This window comes from Uloborus diversus, chromosome 3, assembly GCF_026930045.1.
Source record: "Uloborus diversus isolate 005 chromosome 3, Udiv.v.3.1, whole genome shotgun sequence".
NCBI classification, from domain to species: domain Eukaryota; kingdom Metazoa; phylum Arthropoda; class Arachnida; order Araneae; family Uloboridae; genus Uloborus; species Uloborus diversus.
The window spans coordinates 70,206,958-70,224,198 of record NC_072733.1 but is presented as its reverse complement, the minus strand read 5'-3'; the positions used below and the strand labels follow the sequence as shown (position 1 = coordinate 70,224,198).

General features: G+C 31.0%; 1 protein-coding gene across 1 annotated transcript in view; it reads right to left on the bottom strand.

Moving 5' to 3' along the window:
• LOC129219323 (uncharacterized) overlaps positions 1 to 17,241 on the bottom strand; it is a 169,674-nt gene that overhangs the window by 25,612 nt on the left and 126,821 nt on the right. The window contains exon 2 of the mRNA XM_054853675.1: positions 9,908 to 10,483. Coding sequence (XP_054709650.1) covers positions 9,908 to 10,483 — 576 coding nt within the window. The remainder of the gene's footprint in view (positions 1 to 9,907; positions 10,484 to 17,241) is intronic.

The following is a 17,241-nucleotide window of genomic DNA, read 5'->3' as shown; positions in this document are numbered from 1 at the left end:
AGAAAAAAAAAGAACACGTTTAAACCCGTTAAAAAATGGGGTAAAACAATTCAAAACTGATTTAATTTCTGAGTAAGATTAACTTTATCAAGCAAGGTGATCGTGAAAAACTGCGATATCTCGCCAACAGGGTTCATACCCTTTAGGCAGAAAAAAATTCAAGCACTTTTCAAGTACTTTTCAAGGTAAAAAATTTTGATTTCAAGGCAATATCATAAATTTGTACTAAAAATATTGTATGCAGATTTCATTTACTACAAACACATAGAAATAAGGCAATAATACAAAAAAGTATAGGAAAACAAAATTGTTCTTTCTACAACAAGAGACGCTTTGATGAAAGATCTACTGCGTTGAAAGTCTTTCTGAAAATGTTTGAAAAGTTCAGTCATAAAGAGAAGCAGATACCGTTTAATTTTGAGGTTTTTCAAAGGTTGCAGCAGTCAGAGGTTTGTATATTTTCTAGAATCAGCAAATTAATACTTAAAAAAACCCCTTTCATAAGTGCTTTTAACTTTTATGGGAAGAAACTAAAATACTCAAGTTCAATGGCATTGCCAGAGAGGAGTTTTTGAAGTCACCCCCCCCCCTGGTTTCAACATTGATTTCCAATATTTATACAGTAGTTTATGACAATATAAGGGCGGTTAGGACAAAAACACTACCCAGAAAGTTATTTCAGTTTGCACTATTAAGTTCTAAAAATATTAGGTTCGTAAATCATTTATAAGTATGCAAATCAATTATTCGTATGTATTTATTAGCTGTTTAGCCAATAAGGCATTTCAACTGTCCTCGAGTAAATTTAAAAATTAGGAAGTAAGAAAAGTTTATGAAAGTCCACAGTCCAGTCTCTACACCTCAAAATATACAAAAGCAGCTTAAGCAGTGATAAATACTCTGAATGCAAACTTGAGCCTATTCAGCTTTCATTGATTAACTTGCAATAGACAATAAATAAGCAAGTTCAGATTTATAGAGCCATATTTCGAAATTGAAAAGATTCAAAAGAAGTTGACATGTATTATGACAAAAGTAGTTTTATTTTGGGAAAAAATGGGTTATTGTTGAAATTAGAATTTAAATTTAGAAAGGCAATAATATTCAGGTGTAATTGTGATTTGTGAGTTCATAAAAAATTACCTGAAAGTTTCAAAGAGCAAAATGGGGTGGGGGGGGGGAATAATTTTTAAAACTAAGACCCCTATTACTTGAATATACATATGTACAACAATAACTTTTGCTATGCATACAATTCATAAAATAGTTTATTAAGTCAAAATATTCTGCATAGAAATACCATGCTCAGTGCCTGTTGAAAACCAGCAACAGGCACTGGGCCTAGCTAGGCTGGTACAGGTCAATTTATTAGATCCAAATGAAGATGAAAGACCCTCCTTAAGCTATCTACCCCTTTGCTGATTAAAGCCTCTTTCAGTAAGCTCCAAGTACCCACAACCTTAATAAAGTAGTAATTTTGAACATTTGAGAAAAAGGGGAAAATTGGAGATATAAGGAGGTAAAAGCATAAAAACGAACACTACTGGATTTCAAGTGAATAATCATAACACAACCACCCCTGTTATACACCTTATTTATTTTAGCAGACATAAAAAAATGATTTACTTATAAATAAAATTATATAAATCAACTTTATATTTAAAATACAAACTTTAAGTTAGATTGTTAGGTGCTCAACTGCTGAAATTTAAATTTAAAAAAAAAAAAATCTGTTATGACCAAAAATTAGGTAAAGATAATCATTCAAAATTGCAAAAATAAATAAGCAAATAATTAAACAAGACCAAGGTGATAAATTCTTTAACTCTTTAGTTATTAAAATAAAAAAATAAAATAAGCTAATCTGATGTAGCAGTGTCAAAATAACTACTAATTGCCAAAAATATAAAAATATTTACAAAATGCAAAAGGATTGAAATCTCAAACAAGGGAAGCAAATTTTCGCGAATTAAGTTTAATGTTGTCATGTTTCCCATAAAATAAACTTATATTTTACTGAAATTAAACATAAAATATGCTAATCTACGGTAGCAAATATGAAAATAACATCCGATTAGTGAATATATTTAAATATTTGCAAGATGCAAAAAGATTGAAATTTCAAACACAAGAAGCAATTTTTCGCAAAGTCTGAGTTCGTTCGACGTGGCATGTTTCCCATGAAATAAACTTATTTGTTTTTCATTAAAATTAAACAAAAAATATACTAATCCAAGGTAGCATATGCGAAACTAACATTTGATTAGCCAAAATATTTAAATATTTGCAGGATGCAAAAAGATTGAAATTTCAAACACAAGACCAATTTTCCGCGAAACCCGAGTAAGTTCAATGTTGTCATGGTTTCGAAATTAATTTCTTTGTTAATTAATGAAATTAAACAAAAAATAAACTAATCTAAGGTACCATATGTCAAAATATCTTTCGGTTGTAAAAAACATCAAAATATTTACAAGATGCAAAAGGATTGAAATCCCAAACACGGAAGCAATTTTTCGCGATGTTGCATACTGAACACATGTTCAGAAAATTGCATTGGTGAAGTACTTTTTTAAAACTTCTAAGCACAATTCGTTGATTTTTGAGAGAATTTAAGCACTAAGAAACTTTTTCAAGGTTTTGAAACTTTTTCAAGGTTTTCAAGCACTTGAAAATGAACTTTCTTTTTTCAAGCACTTTTCAAGGTTTTTCAAGGGCGTACGAACCCTGCGCCAAGTGGTTATCCTGTGTTTCTAACATGTCAAGTTGTATTTTTTGAAGTAAAGCACAATTGAAATAGCACTAATGAAAAGGAATATTTCTTTACAGAAAGATATGGTTTTTATTATATGAATGATATAAGTGCCTGCTGACTTTTCTCCCTTAATTTTTTATTATTATATAATTTTGACCGTTTTTGAGATCGATTGGACTATACAGAAACACTATAATCTTTATACATTATAGATAAGAACTCTCTCGAAGCTTTTCAATTTCTCTTTGATATATCATACTTTCTCCCGGATTCAAACTGATGAAATGGTTTTGGCTTGGGGGGTGCTTTGCAGACTTTTCAAATTATTTCTAGCTCAACAATTACTATTAATGATTTTTTTTTAAATTGATTACACTTCAAGTTATTAACACGATTGTCTAATTACGTATAAAGAAGTCATTGTAGTCAAATGAATATGATTGTCACTGGTGTGAAAAGAACGTTAGGGCAATGATGGACTGGTTGGTTAGGCGTAGGACTCGTAACTGAAGAAAAGAGGTTTCGATATTTTCTGGTTGAAGATCCTCTGTGTAAGTTAATGGTGACTGGTGAACGTTAAATCTGTCATGTTCACAAAGTCCTCCAAGTCCTCATTCTAAATCAATTCCTCTAGGGGTGCTGTCTAATCTGGATCACAAAAACAGCTTTTACAGGGCCAGTTAACCAGGCCGGTTGTATCAGTTCGTGGGCCACATGAAAATTGCTTGCGGATCACAGGTTGAGAATCACTGCTGTAGCGTATAAAGAATGAAGATTTTTTGTGGAAAATTCCTGACATACTTTGGGTGTACTTTTTTGTACTTGAAATTTTAAGTAAATAAATATTTAATAAAAACTTTTAGTAAAAACCATGTTTCTGAAATATCAAAGGTCTATTCAAATCTACTGGGCAATTAAAATGGTGCTGGGCTGAAAAAATAGGCTCCAGTTCGTGAAGTGTTGTTGTAACAGTCTTACCTGAAGTGGGACGGGTGTACATAAATATCTCATTAAGGTCAAACATAAGGATCTCATAAATTTATTATTATTTTTTTAATATTCACTTGCGCAATTAGGATGAAATTCATTTCTAATTTTATTTTTGAAATATATTAACGTTTAGCTACCGGGAAACGAGCTGCAAAGTTTGAAATAAAGGTAAAAAAATGGTCAATTTCCAAAAAATTTTATGAAAATAAAATATTCTTGTTCTGATACCATTCAAATGCTTCCTTTTAACCCTCTTTACACACGTTTTTATGTTTAACTACATTCCTTTCAAGTTTTTAGTTCGCGAATGAGCCTTACATTATCTTGAAATTCACCAAAATTCGATTTTTTCAGCTTTTCTTGTACATTGCAGTATTTTGTCTGAAAACGTCCCGCAATTTTCCCAATAAATGTGCACTGTGCACGTAGAGTATGTTCTGCATTAATGATAAAAAAAAATGCTTATTGCTTTGCACATTTGAGATCTAATGTACTTACACATGAGATATTCCTTTCTGATATTTTTTCTGATTGTTGAAAATGCTCGTGTTAAGTATATGCTTGTGACCTTTTATTCAGTGGCTACAGACATTTATCATCAATAACATATTTATTTAATAAGTAAAAAGTACGGTACATGTGAAAGAAAACATACTTAATCTACTGCAAGAACTGAAATATCAAATGATTACGAAAATTAGAATACATTGAAAAGTTTACGTACCGTATGTCAACCTTTCACTCAGATGCTCAAACACAATCAGCCACTGATAGTTATTTTACCGTCAAATTTGGAACACCGTTAGAAGTATTTCTCTGCTCTCAAAGACGGCATTGATTCTCGATTACGCAACCGCGTTCGTATGAATTCATCTGCCTTGGCCCAACCACATACTGATTCTGCAGCCTCGGTCACTAATTTCACCGCTGTCTCGCAACTTTGAGTGTGTATTGAATATGGAGGGAGTTTCAGTGGGAGAACATTCAATGCTTTAAGCTTTTCCAAAGATAAATTTGCTGTGAAAATTGGTTCAGTGAGGATTTTTGCGTCCCAGTCGATCAGTTCAGTAAGATTGAAGCATTAAGATTTATCGACTGCGGAACTCTAAAACTCCATTGATTATTTCCTACCTTAATTGACATTAATTTGTCAACTGCAAGAGCTCTTTCGTTTGTGTCATGAGAGCAGAAAAGAGCAATGAGCAGGTTTTCTGGATAAGCCCACCAGGATCTATTTTGTATGTAGGGTTCAGAAGCTTCCTTAATTTTCTCATCCTGTTTCTGCCAAAGTCTTTATTAGATGTGAGGGTCTATACTTGATATCATGTTTGATATCAAGTATAAGACTTCTCAATCGCAGACTTTTTAGATCTTTCTGCTGATCACTTGACTTTACATCAACAAGCTGCCATTACGTCATATAGTCGCAAAGCTTGACGGACCAAGTTCTCCAGAAAAGTGCTGGAGTGGTACTATTGGTAAACTATTTTCTCTGGTTGAAGTTCTTGAGAAAAAAACTAAATTTGAGCCAATTCCGTTTTTGGAGACCCTTGTTAAAATCAAAGAAAATGTTGTTAGCCAAATAATCACTGACAGCCAATTAGCATGGAAATATCTTCATGCAATTGAAAAAGGCAAGCTGGAACCAGAAGTAACAGCTTTTAAATACGGCCAACACTCGCACAGTAGATGGCTTACATGTGCCATGAGGTGCTTGCTGCTCTATATGAGTTAATATAATCTTGGAAATGAAGATACGGAAATCTTGAAGCTCCTTGCAACATGAGTAGCTCAAGTTTACGTGCCAATGTTTTACGGTGATTAAGGTCAAACATGAGATCAAGTAGGGACCCTCACATCTAATAAAGACTTCGGCAGAAGCAAGATGATAGAATTAAGGAAGCTTCTGAACAGTGGTTGGAAAAACTACATTTTTTTTTGTAGCGAACTACAACTACAACTACTTTGTTACAAATGTAGTTAACTACAACTACAACTACTTTTTTCAAAATGTAGCAACTACAAACTACTTTTGAAATGTAGTCGCTACTTCGCTACTTTCTAAAAAAATAAGTAAATAAAAAGCATACACAATAGGTTGTCCCTCAAAAAATTAAAGTCAATATTTCAAGTCGTATACCCTCTTGTATTTTTCCTCTTGTGTCAAAACAATTGTGAAAAAAAGTTTCATATAATTTGCACAACGGCAATCCGTGCCGACTTGCACCTGAAAGTGTAAAACAGTACTTGTATGCTATGCCAAATCGAAAAAAAAGAAAAAAAAATTTTTTAGAAACTCGAAATTTCTGTTAATAAAACGTTTCCCCTGTACCCAACACCCCACATGTACCAAAAGAACATTTATTCAAATTAAAAAATATTTAGATATGCCACAAATGACCTAAAAATTATAATTTTATTTAAAAAAATGATTTTTTTGTCAGTTATCTTTTAAAAAATTGCATATAAATTTAAATAGAATATCAAGTTCAAAAATTACTGGCGAACACATTTACAAATCAACAATTACAAACGAATAATAAATACATAATATAGTATTTTAAATGAAAATTTTAACTCAACCTGGAAAAAAATCCATATCTTTGAGTACTATATGGGAGACTTAAAAATTGCAGGAAAACAAAAATTTCTATTTAACGCTAATTACCCACTTTTCTATTTTACTGTTTTTTTTTCTTTTTTTTTTCTTCAGCTTGATAATTTCCTAAAATCTTACTTTTCTGAAAATGTGTATCAAAAACTTAATTTTTTGACGAAAATTATAAATGTTAGGCCACGTGTGGGATATCTAAATGGCTTTTAATTTAAATACATGTTTTTGAGGTGCATATGTGGGGTATAGCAGCAATGTTTTATCAACATAAATTTTTAGTTTCTAAAAAAACATTTTATTTTAATTTTGCCTAGCATTACAAGTGCTGGTTCTCACTTTCAGACATAATCGGCACTTGTTGCCGTTGTTCAAATTATATGATTTTTTTTTTTGACGTGAAAGGATAACATATAAGAGTGTGCGACTTGAAAAATCAACTTTCGATTTTTTTTTGGGGGGGGGGACACCCTTATACACACACACCGTAAGAGGTTTGAACAAAAAACGATTGATAAATTAACTCATCAGAAGACACTATGAAAAATGCCCGTTATCATACTCTCATACACTGTAATGCTGGTATTTATTGTAAGTCCTCCAGAACAGTTCAATTTTTTCCTTTTCTATAACATTTTTAGTAGCTTCTTTTTATTAGGTGAATACTGTCGAAAATTTAAGCCTCGCTAAAATATTTTTATTTTACAATCTTCGGTCTGTTCATATAAAATTCACAAAATTTTCAACTTGCGAAATCACCGCTATCTTCATTTTTGCGAAAATAAATGCTTTTTTCCATATAAATATTGGCGAAATATGAAAATTACGTTTACAAACTAATGGCGTCAAACAGATAGAACGTATGGCGTCAAAATGAAATGCCTGAGGTCAGCTGGTATTGTTATGAGTCTTATTTCTCATTGCATCTGATGATGTACCTTGTGTAAAATTTACGCCAGTTAAATTCGTTTGAACCTTGATTTTTTTTTTCAGTTTATTTAAAAGTAGTTTCCAGAAATCGCTACAAACTACTATTTTTTGTAGTTAACTACTCACTACACTACTTTTTTAAAAAAGTAGTGCGCTACACTACAAACTACTAAAAAATGTAGCTACTACAGTAGCGTCGCTACTTGTAGCGCGCTACTTCCAACCACTGCTTCTGAACCCTGCATACAAAATGGATCCGGGTGGGCTCATCCAGCGAATCTGCTCATTGCTCTTCTATGCTCTCATGACACAAACAAAAGAGCTATTGCAAATGACAAATTAATGTCAATTAAGGTAGGAAATCATCAGTACGGTTTTAGAGTTCCGCAGTAGATAAATCATGATGCTTGCAATCTTACTGAATTGATCGACTGGGACGCAGTAATCCTCACTGAACCAATTTTCACAGCAAATTTATCTTTGGAACAGCTTAAAGCATTGAATGTTCTCCCACTGGAACTTCCTCCATATTCAATACACACTTAAAGTTGCGAGAGAGCGGTGAAATTAGTGACCGAGGCTGCAGAATCAGTGGTTGGACCAAGGCAGATGAATTCATACGAACGCGGTTGCGTAATCGAGAATCAATGCCGTCTTTGAAAGCAATGAAATACTTCTAACAGTGTTCCAAATTTGACGGTAAAATAACTGTATCAGTGGCTGATTGTGTTTGGGCACCTGAGTGAAAGGTTGACATACGGTACGTAAACTTTTCCATGTATTCTAATTTTCGTAATCATTTGATATTTCAGTTCTTGCAGTAGATTAAGTATGTTTTGTTTCACATGTACCGTACGTTTTACTTATTAAATAAATATGTTAATTTATGATAAATGTATGTAGCCATTAAATAAAAGGCCACAAGCATATACTTAAAACGAGCATTTTCAACTATCAAAAAATAATATCAGAAAGGAATATCTCATGTGTAAGTACATTAGATCTCAAATGTGCAAAGCAATACGCATTTTTTTTAATCATTAATGCAGAACATACTCTACGTGCACAGTGCACATTTACTGGGAAATAAATATTGCGGGACGTTTTCAGACAAAATACTGCAATGTACAAGAAAAGCTAAAAAAATCGAATTTTGGTGAATTTCACGAAAATGTGCGGTTTATTTGCGAACTAAAAACTTTAAAGGAATGTTGTTAAACATAAAGACATGTGTAAAAGATGTTAAAAGGAAGCATTTGAATGGTATCATAACAAGAGTTTTAAACATTTTCCTTTCATAAAAATTTTTGAAAATTGACCATTTTTTACCTTTTTTTCAAAGTTTGCAGCTCTTTTCCCGGTAGCTAAACCTTAATATTTTTCAAAAATAAAATTAGAATTGAATTTCTAGGGAGCAAATACAGTGCATCCTAGTTGCGCAAGTCAATATTCCAAAACAATTTATTTATGACTACCCTAGTGTACATCCTCTGTAATAAAAAAAAAAAAACATAGGGTAGCGCGGGGCACGTTTACACGGATTTTTTTCAATGAATTTTCTAATTTGTATGTTTTAACTTAGGAAATTTTAGACATTGCAATTTTATGAAGCAGTTAATGGAGTCAAGATTGGTATATTCAGTTGTTCCTCAACTTGTGTTTTTTACGCATGTTTATTTTAACATCTAACGTGGTTCTGTTAGTATTTTGAACATAATGTCTTACCATCGTTAAAATAAAGCAAATTTATTACAAACTGAATACTGTTTTAAGTTGAAGCTGAAGCGGCATGAAGACAGCACTATATGATTGTAAGCTATAAGATTCGAACACTAAATAGTCGGAAAATACTAAGAAGTTTTGAGACAGTTTGGAGCAAAAAAAGTGTTAAGGGGCTCGTTTAAAGTAAGACACAGTAAGAACGATCGTAAAGGTGCTCGGACGTTCAACGCGTAAAAATGTCCCGTCGCCAAATTTGGATTTATTTTTAATGTGCAAAAAAAAAAAAAAAAAAATTAATAACATTTCAGTTTATGCAAATACAATTTCGAATAAAGGATAAAATCCTGCTTATATGTTCGTTTTTTCTTAATTAAATATTATTCATTCACCATAAACTTCACAAAATTTACTCAACTTTGTAGAAAACAGATTATTTTTTCTGCATGCTCGACCGAAGTTCGATTAATGCTCAAAAACTTGTGAGTGAGAATATTTGCAAGTGAGTAGCATCAATCTGTTATGACTGTTGGCTCCCCAGTTATAATTTGTTTTGAAAAAAGGGCATTGCGTAAACGTGCCCCGGTCTACATTATGTCTGTAAAAATACTGGGTCAAAACTTATCAGTTTCGTAGTAATTTCTCTTATGCGCCAGTTCAAAACAAGGCGTATAAATGAAAGAACCGCGTGTCTGAAAAACTTGAAACAAGAGTTCAAGAATGGAACATGATTGTTGTTGTCAATGCAGACAGTTCAACAACAATCCAAACTATGAAAAATCTTAGCCATGTTCATACCTAGTCTTTTACCCTATGACATTATAATTTATAATCATTTTTATAAATCTCAGTATCTCAAAAAAAAAAAAAAAAAAAAAAAAAAAAAATTGAAGCATATTTACCTTTAGGATCTGGAAATTCTAACGGAGCTGAAGTGGTTGAGGGAGGTTGAGGAGTGGTGGTTAAAAGGGGTTTTGTAATTTGTTTTGATGGCCCCTTGGTGGTTCCTTTAGTGGTAGTAGTGGATTTTTTTGTAGTTGCGCGTACAGTGGTAGTTATAGGGATCAGTGTGGTTGTAGCAGGCACCTTAGTGGTAGTGTGTACTCGGGTAGTAGGGACATGTGTAGTCAAAGTTGTTGGAGCAGTAGTGGTAGTTGGTTCTGCTGTAGTTGCAAGGGGTGTTGTAGAAGGATATGATTCTGTCGTATCTGCAGTAGTCATAATGGTCTCTGGAGCTGTTGTAGAAGTAGTAGTTGTATCAAGTTCTGTTGCTGAAGCTATTGATTTATAATCTGAGCCACTAGTTGAAACAAATTCTTCCTCAATGGTAGTTAGTTCCGTCTCGTTTGAAACTGTTAGATCTTTTGATACTGCATCATTAAAATCTTCATAGAGGATGTCTATAGATCTTGTCGTTCCAAAGTTGGCATAATCAATGTCTCCACTAAAGTCATCCCCTACCAGCGTCTGAGATTGAGCTGAAAGGAGAAAAAAAAACAAATTATTCAAGAAACTTAAAGGAAAATAAGTTTTAAGGAATTGAAAATATAACTCGATTCTGAAAGTGTAACTATGTTGCAATATAATATTTATTTATTTATTAAAATTTTTTACTATTAATTTTTTTTTTTTTTGAATTGACTGTATGACTGGAAAACTTGTTTTAACTAATTTAATTAATAAATTACATTGTAAAAATACTGATGATTAGTGTATATATATATATATATATATATATATATATATATATATATATATATATATATATATATATATATATATATATATATATATATATATATATATATATATATATATATATATATATATATATATATAAACTTATAATAGAAAAAAAGTGTGAAACATCCACGAGAAAACTTTCGACGAAGTATTGCTTCTCAGTATCTAAGCTAAGGATTAAGAGGAAAGTTTGCTTATTTTCTCATATTGAAAAGGAAAGGATTTTTTTGAAAAGCGGTAAATGGTCACGAAGTTTTGCAGCTGCGCCAAAAGTCGTCACACTACCGCTTCCGTGCAGTAAAAAGACATCCGTAAAAGACATTCAATCAAATCTGAAAACATTTCCACTTGAACTGTGAATCTTTTGTTATTGTAAAACTCAGTCATTTTATTTAATAATATGTATCATCATCGACAGTTACACGTAAAAAATGTTTTTTTAATACGTTAGAAAATTCAAAAATTGTGTCCTGATTTTATCCTTCAGATTAATTATGTGAGCTCTTTCACTAAAAATAAGCTCAAGATAAAGTAACGATAAATATTTTTTTTAACATCCGAAATTGTATAGTTTGGTTATTAAGGCTGAAAAATTTTCCTTAAAACATGAAGCAAAAATAAATATGCATAAGAAATTCGCAGAGTGTGAAATTTAAGTTAACATTTGAAAAATAATCTTCTTAGTTCTTGGCGAAATAATTATTTAATATGTAACAGGAAACAAATTTTTTTATTAATCAAAACAATGCTAAACTTCTTTTCTAGGGGTGAATACATCAAAGTATAGTTCAACTTATAAAACACGAAATGTAACTTGCTATGTAATGCATGCTATTATAAACAGCAACGCTTTTTATTGTATTGTAAAATTTCTGGTCTCCCTCTCTTTTATGTAATTTTTTATTTCATTTTATTTACTCATTTATATTTATTTATACATTTTTTTAAAAGTTGAAATACTCGCATTTGAAACAATAAATGCAAAAGAAAAAGTCAGAAGTAAGATTCATTTTGGTTTTCTTTCTTAAGGAAAAGAAAGAGCATGATAAAACTGTAATAAAAATCATGAATGCTTTCACATACTCATGCAAAAAAATAAATAGACATTTTGCAACAAATATTTTTTTTATCATGAAGTGTTACTAAAATGTGTACATTTATCACTAAACTTTCATTTTAAACTGAAGCCTTTGCCTTAATTGTTGTTCGTACCCACCAAGGAAGAGCTTATCATCCTAAATTTACATTGATTTAAATCCTTTTACAACAAACTTCAAAAGACCGTAAATTTTGTTCGTTGTAACGGGAAGTTCATTGTATTGGAATTCATTCTAACAGGATCTCATTATGCTATATTCAGTTCTAAGAACAATATTGCTCCTGAAAATATCGTTTTCTTGGGCAATTTTTCTGTTTTTCCATTTTGAATGAGCATGACTTTGATAAATGACAAATGTTGAAAAAGTCTTTTTAAACGGACTGAAAATTGTTTGTCTAAAACATTATTTCGTGACCATCGAGAACAAAATAGCACAAAAATTATTTAACTAATAAAATTATAAAATTAAAATAGATGCAAAAAATCGCCATTATATGTTCATCTATTAATTTCTAAAACATGACTTGTTAATCCAATCGAAATATGCATTCTGCGACTGCTAATTCTGGGATTTTTTAAAAGAAATTCAGAGTTCATAAGAATATTTTTTTTATTGATAGGTACCTGCATAATTTCAAATTAGACAACCTGAAAATCTGTTTATTCACGTAAATTACCAAAAAATTAAAATATATTATCAATAAGTTATTTTGAGACGTTTTTACAGCGCCATTTTAAAAATATTGGAGGTCACCTACACTGATTTAGTTTTTATTAAATTTTTTTTAATTGATTTTTTACTCATACTCTTTCTTGATTGTATTATGTTTCATATTCTTTAGTACAACTACCAATCTATTACAAACTTGTAAAACACTATTTATTAAAAAAACTATAAATATTCACTAATATTTCTTACCTTTCAATTATTATTTGATCAATGACTGAACTTACTTCGAAAGGTTTTGCCCATTTTCATTGACTTTATATCATACTTATTATAAGCTAAAGAAATAGCAAAAAATACCATCCTTTTTGATTCTATACTTGCAGGAAGGCTATCTAAAACAACTTTTTCACATGGCATCAATGCGACTTTGTACAAAAATGCGACACAAATTTTACTCATTTTCTATCATATTTTCACCTATATTGCTATTATATGTTAAAGAAATCGAAAAAGACGATCTTTTTGTTTCTATATTTGCAGTAAAGCTATTTCAAACAAAATGTTGCCTGTTTTTAAAATACAAGTTTGTACAGAAATGTTGACACAAATTTTGCTCATTTTCATTGGCCTTGTATCATGCTTAGTAACAGCTAAAGAAAAAAGGCAAATACCATCCTTTCTGCTTCCATACTTGCAGTGAGGTTATTGAAAACAAACTCTTTACATGTCAACCATTAATACGATTTTGCACACATTTTGCTCCTAAGTATATTGCTTTTCCGTCTTATAAATGTTCAGGAAAACTTATTAACAAATCTGACAGTTAATTTTTCGAAATTATAAGACTTCAGCTCAGGTGAATATTCAAAAAGGAAGAAACTTCGCCATGAAAAAAAAAAAAAAAAAACACACAGAAGGATTTGAATAATCTATTACTTGCATCAATCCATCGTTGTTCGGACCTTTTTTTTTCCTCTCTCTCTCTTTTTTTCCATTTTCACTGAAAGAAAATTAACTCTAAAACATGTGAATGTTTTTTTATTACATATTGGTGGCAAACATCGTCTTTTTTTTTTTTTCACAAAGGAAACCTTGACTTAAGTAACAGTTTGTGATGCATTTATACTGATTATTACTAACTTTTCTCTACGATGGAAAACAAATGAGAAATAAACATGTTAACGTATTTCATTTCTTTCTTTCTGATTTAGCCAAGCTTTGGAACAAACACTTGAACGACTTTTGCAGCAATGGATTCTAACTCATTAATAAATTTCCATTTGAGAAAATTCTGATCAAAAGGATGATTCATTCTAGCAATGCGCCGATTAATCGGCAGTCATCGCATCGGTAATCAGCTAAATTTTGCCGAATAAGTGCGTTGAAAAATATATCTAAAATACATTTCTTTTAAAGTGTTCCTTGAGCAAGAAAACTTAAGAGCTTTATCAACAGTGAGTAAATGTAATTTTCTGCAACATTACAAATTGTATTAGTATGAAAGCTTACAGAGTAAAAACAAAATGAAAAACCCATGCAATAATGCAAAAACTGCATAAAACGGAATGAATTTTTAAAAAATAGTCCTCACAGCCGACATTCTCTTTACAATTAAACAAACCCCCTAAAAATTTCAATGGCGCATTCAGCGCCATGGCCATAGGTGGGCACCACACCTGACCCATCACTGTAATGATATTTTTCTAGCACTATATAGGGAAAAAAAAGTTCACGAAAGTTTGAAATGCAATCCCGAACTCGAACAACAATGGAAAAATAACAAGCGCGATTGATGTCCCAATTTTTGAGTAAATACCATTGCAAATCAATCCCCGTTACAGCATTTTTCAATCACAAAACAGAATTCTGTCAAAAAAATCAATCAAAAGTTTCGGGAAAGTAAGTAATAAAAGTCATATATACTTCCTCATATTCAAACGAAATCACTTTCAAAGCATTTTATTTACAAATCGAAAGATCTCGTTTGACGTAGAGTTGATATTTACAGATCGTAGGCGTACAAATTTGACCAGTTGCTTTACAGTCACTGCTTCGATGCAGCGCTTCTGAGTTTGTCCTATAACTCTTTCGAAGAAAATCGTTTTCGCTGTTTACAAAAATTAGTTTGTCTAGCTGTATCATGGCTTTTTTCAAGTTCAGACGAAATTCAACCTGTAAACAGGATTTTTTTAGAGACAAAATTATGATGCAACATTGTCAAAAGATTTAACAAATTATTTCAATAAAAAAAAATCATACATACATTTAACTTTCCCCAAACTTAAAAAAAGATAACTATTGGGGTTGAACTTATCAGAGTCTGGAATCATTTCCAGTAAAAAAGGACAGAAACTATTCTCTAGAACTTATAGGTTAAAAGTAATCTAACATGAAAAAGAAGAAAAAAAAAGAACTCCTGTGCAAATCAAACCTTGGTGAAAATGAAATGTAATCTAAGTAAGAGTGAATAATATTTTTTTTTCTGAAATTCCTGATTTATTTTCACAAAACGTTTTCTGCCCCCAAAGATGACCCTACGACCAATAATATAGTATCTCCAACTTGATTTTAGCATGATATTTTGAATCTAAATGCAAAAATGCCAAAGCAATGTAAAGAACTTAGAAATCTTCTGGATCTACATTCTTAAGCAAAACGCGAGTATTCAGAAATTCTGTGCGAGCCAATTGGAGAAGTTTTGCATTTAGAAGAGAATTGTATTACTATTAAGGACACTATAAGCTTCTACTCCGGCCATTCGCTGTATAAATAGGTCCACTTCACTTGATTTGAATATTCCTAAGTTCTCAGTTGTATTAGTCAATTTGGTGAGTATCCCCACTAACTGCTTAGCAGTCTTGGAGGAGAAATCTGCGGCAAATTATAAATGAAAAAAGTTTTTATGAAGTCTGAGTTTAAATTTCGCAGCTCAACTTTTTTTTTATGATGAATAAAAAGACTCAAATACTTTTTGTGTTTTTGAATTACATTTTTATGCTGTTTCTGATTAATTTCGTAACAAAATTTCTTTTACAAATTTGTGAGATGAACTACAGAAAAAGTTACGCTGTCTTTGCTCGCTATCTGCCCTTTTTTTTTTTTTCACTTAACTCTTCTTTCATTTTTCTAATTTTCCCTTTCAGTTTAATCTCATTTATGAATGACCTTGCCCAGTGGTTGGAAGTAGCGCGCTACAAGTAGCGACGCTACTGTAGTAGCTACATTTTTGAATAGTTTGTAGTGTAGCGCACAACTTTTTAAAAAAAGTAGTGTAGTGAGTAGTTAACTACAAAAAAATAGTAGTTTGTAGCGATTTCTGGAAACTGCTTTCAAATAAACTGAAAAAAAAAAAATTCAATGCTCAAACGAATTTGACTGGCGCAAATTTTACACAAGTACATCAGCAGATGCAATGAGAAATAAGACTAATAAAAATACGAGCTAACCTCAGGTATTTCATTTTGACGCCATACCTGCTATCTGTTCGACGCCTTTAGTTTGTTTGCCGTCGTAATTTTTATATTTAAAACAATATTTACATTGAAAAAAGCACTTATTTTCGTGAAAATGAAGATATTGGTGATTTCGCGAGTTGAAAATTTTGGTGAATTTTATATGAACAGACCGAAGATTTAAAAACAAAAATATTTTAGCGAGGCTTAAATTTTTGATAGTATTCACCAAATAAAAAGAAGCCTCTGAAACTGTTATAGAAAAGGATGAAATTGAACTGTTCTGGAGGACTTACAATAAATGCGAGCATTACAGTGTATGAGAGTATGATAACGGACATTTTTCTTAGTATCTTCTGATGAGCTGATTTATCAATCTTTTTTTGTTCAATCCTCTTACGGTGTGTTTCTGTATTAGGGTGTCCCACCCCCCAAAAAAATCGAAAGTTGATTTTTCAAGTCGCACACTTTCTTATATTTTATCCTTTTCGTCAAAAAAAAAAAAAAAAAAAAATATATATATATATATATATATATATATATATATATATATATATATATATATATATATATATATATATATATATATATATATATATATATATATATATATATATATATATATATATATATATAATTTGAACAACGGCAACAAGTGCCGATTATGTCTGAAAGTGTGAATCAGCACTTGTGTAGTACTAGGCCAAATTAAAATAAAATGTTTTTCTTAGAAACTCAAAATTTCTGTTGATAAAACGTTACTCCTATACCCCACATATGCACCACAAAAATATTTATTCAAAATAAAAACCATTTAGATATCCCACACGTGGCCTAACATTTATAATTTTCTTCAAAAAATTAAGTTTTTGATACATATTTTCAGATTTGTAAGATTTTACGAAATTATTAAGCTGAAAAATATGAACAGTAAAGTAGAAAAGTAGGGAATTAGCGTTAAATAGAAATTTTTGTTTTCCTGCAATTTTTAAGTCTCCCACATAGTACTCAAAGATATGGACTTTTTTCAGGTTGAGTTAAATTTTTCATTTAAAATATATTATTTTTACTTCCTTTTACAAAAAAGGAAGTATTGTATTCGCGAAAAAAATTTCACTCAAAAATCGCCCTTAATTTCCATTTTGCTCACCCCCAAATGAATGTTGAGTTTTTTTTTCGATTCGACCACATGCGGAAAAGTGCCTAAGAATGTATAGACACGCGAAATATCCATTTTGACCATCACCGAGTTAATTACAACGACTTTTCTCG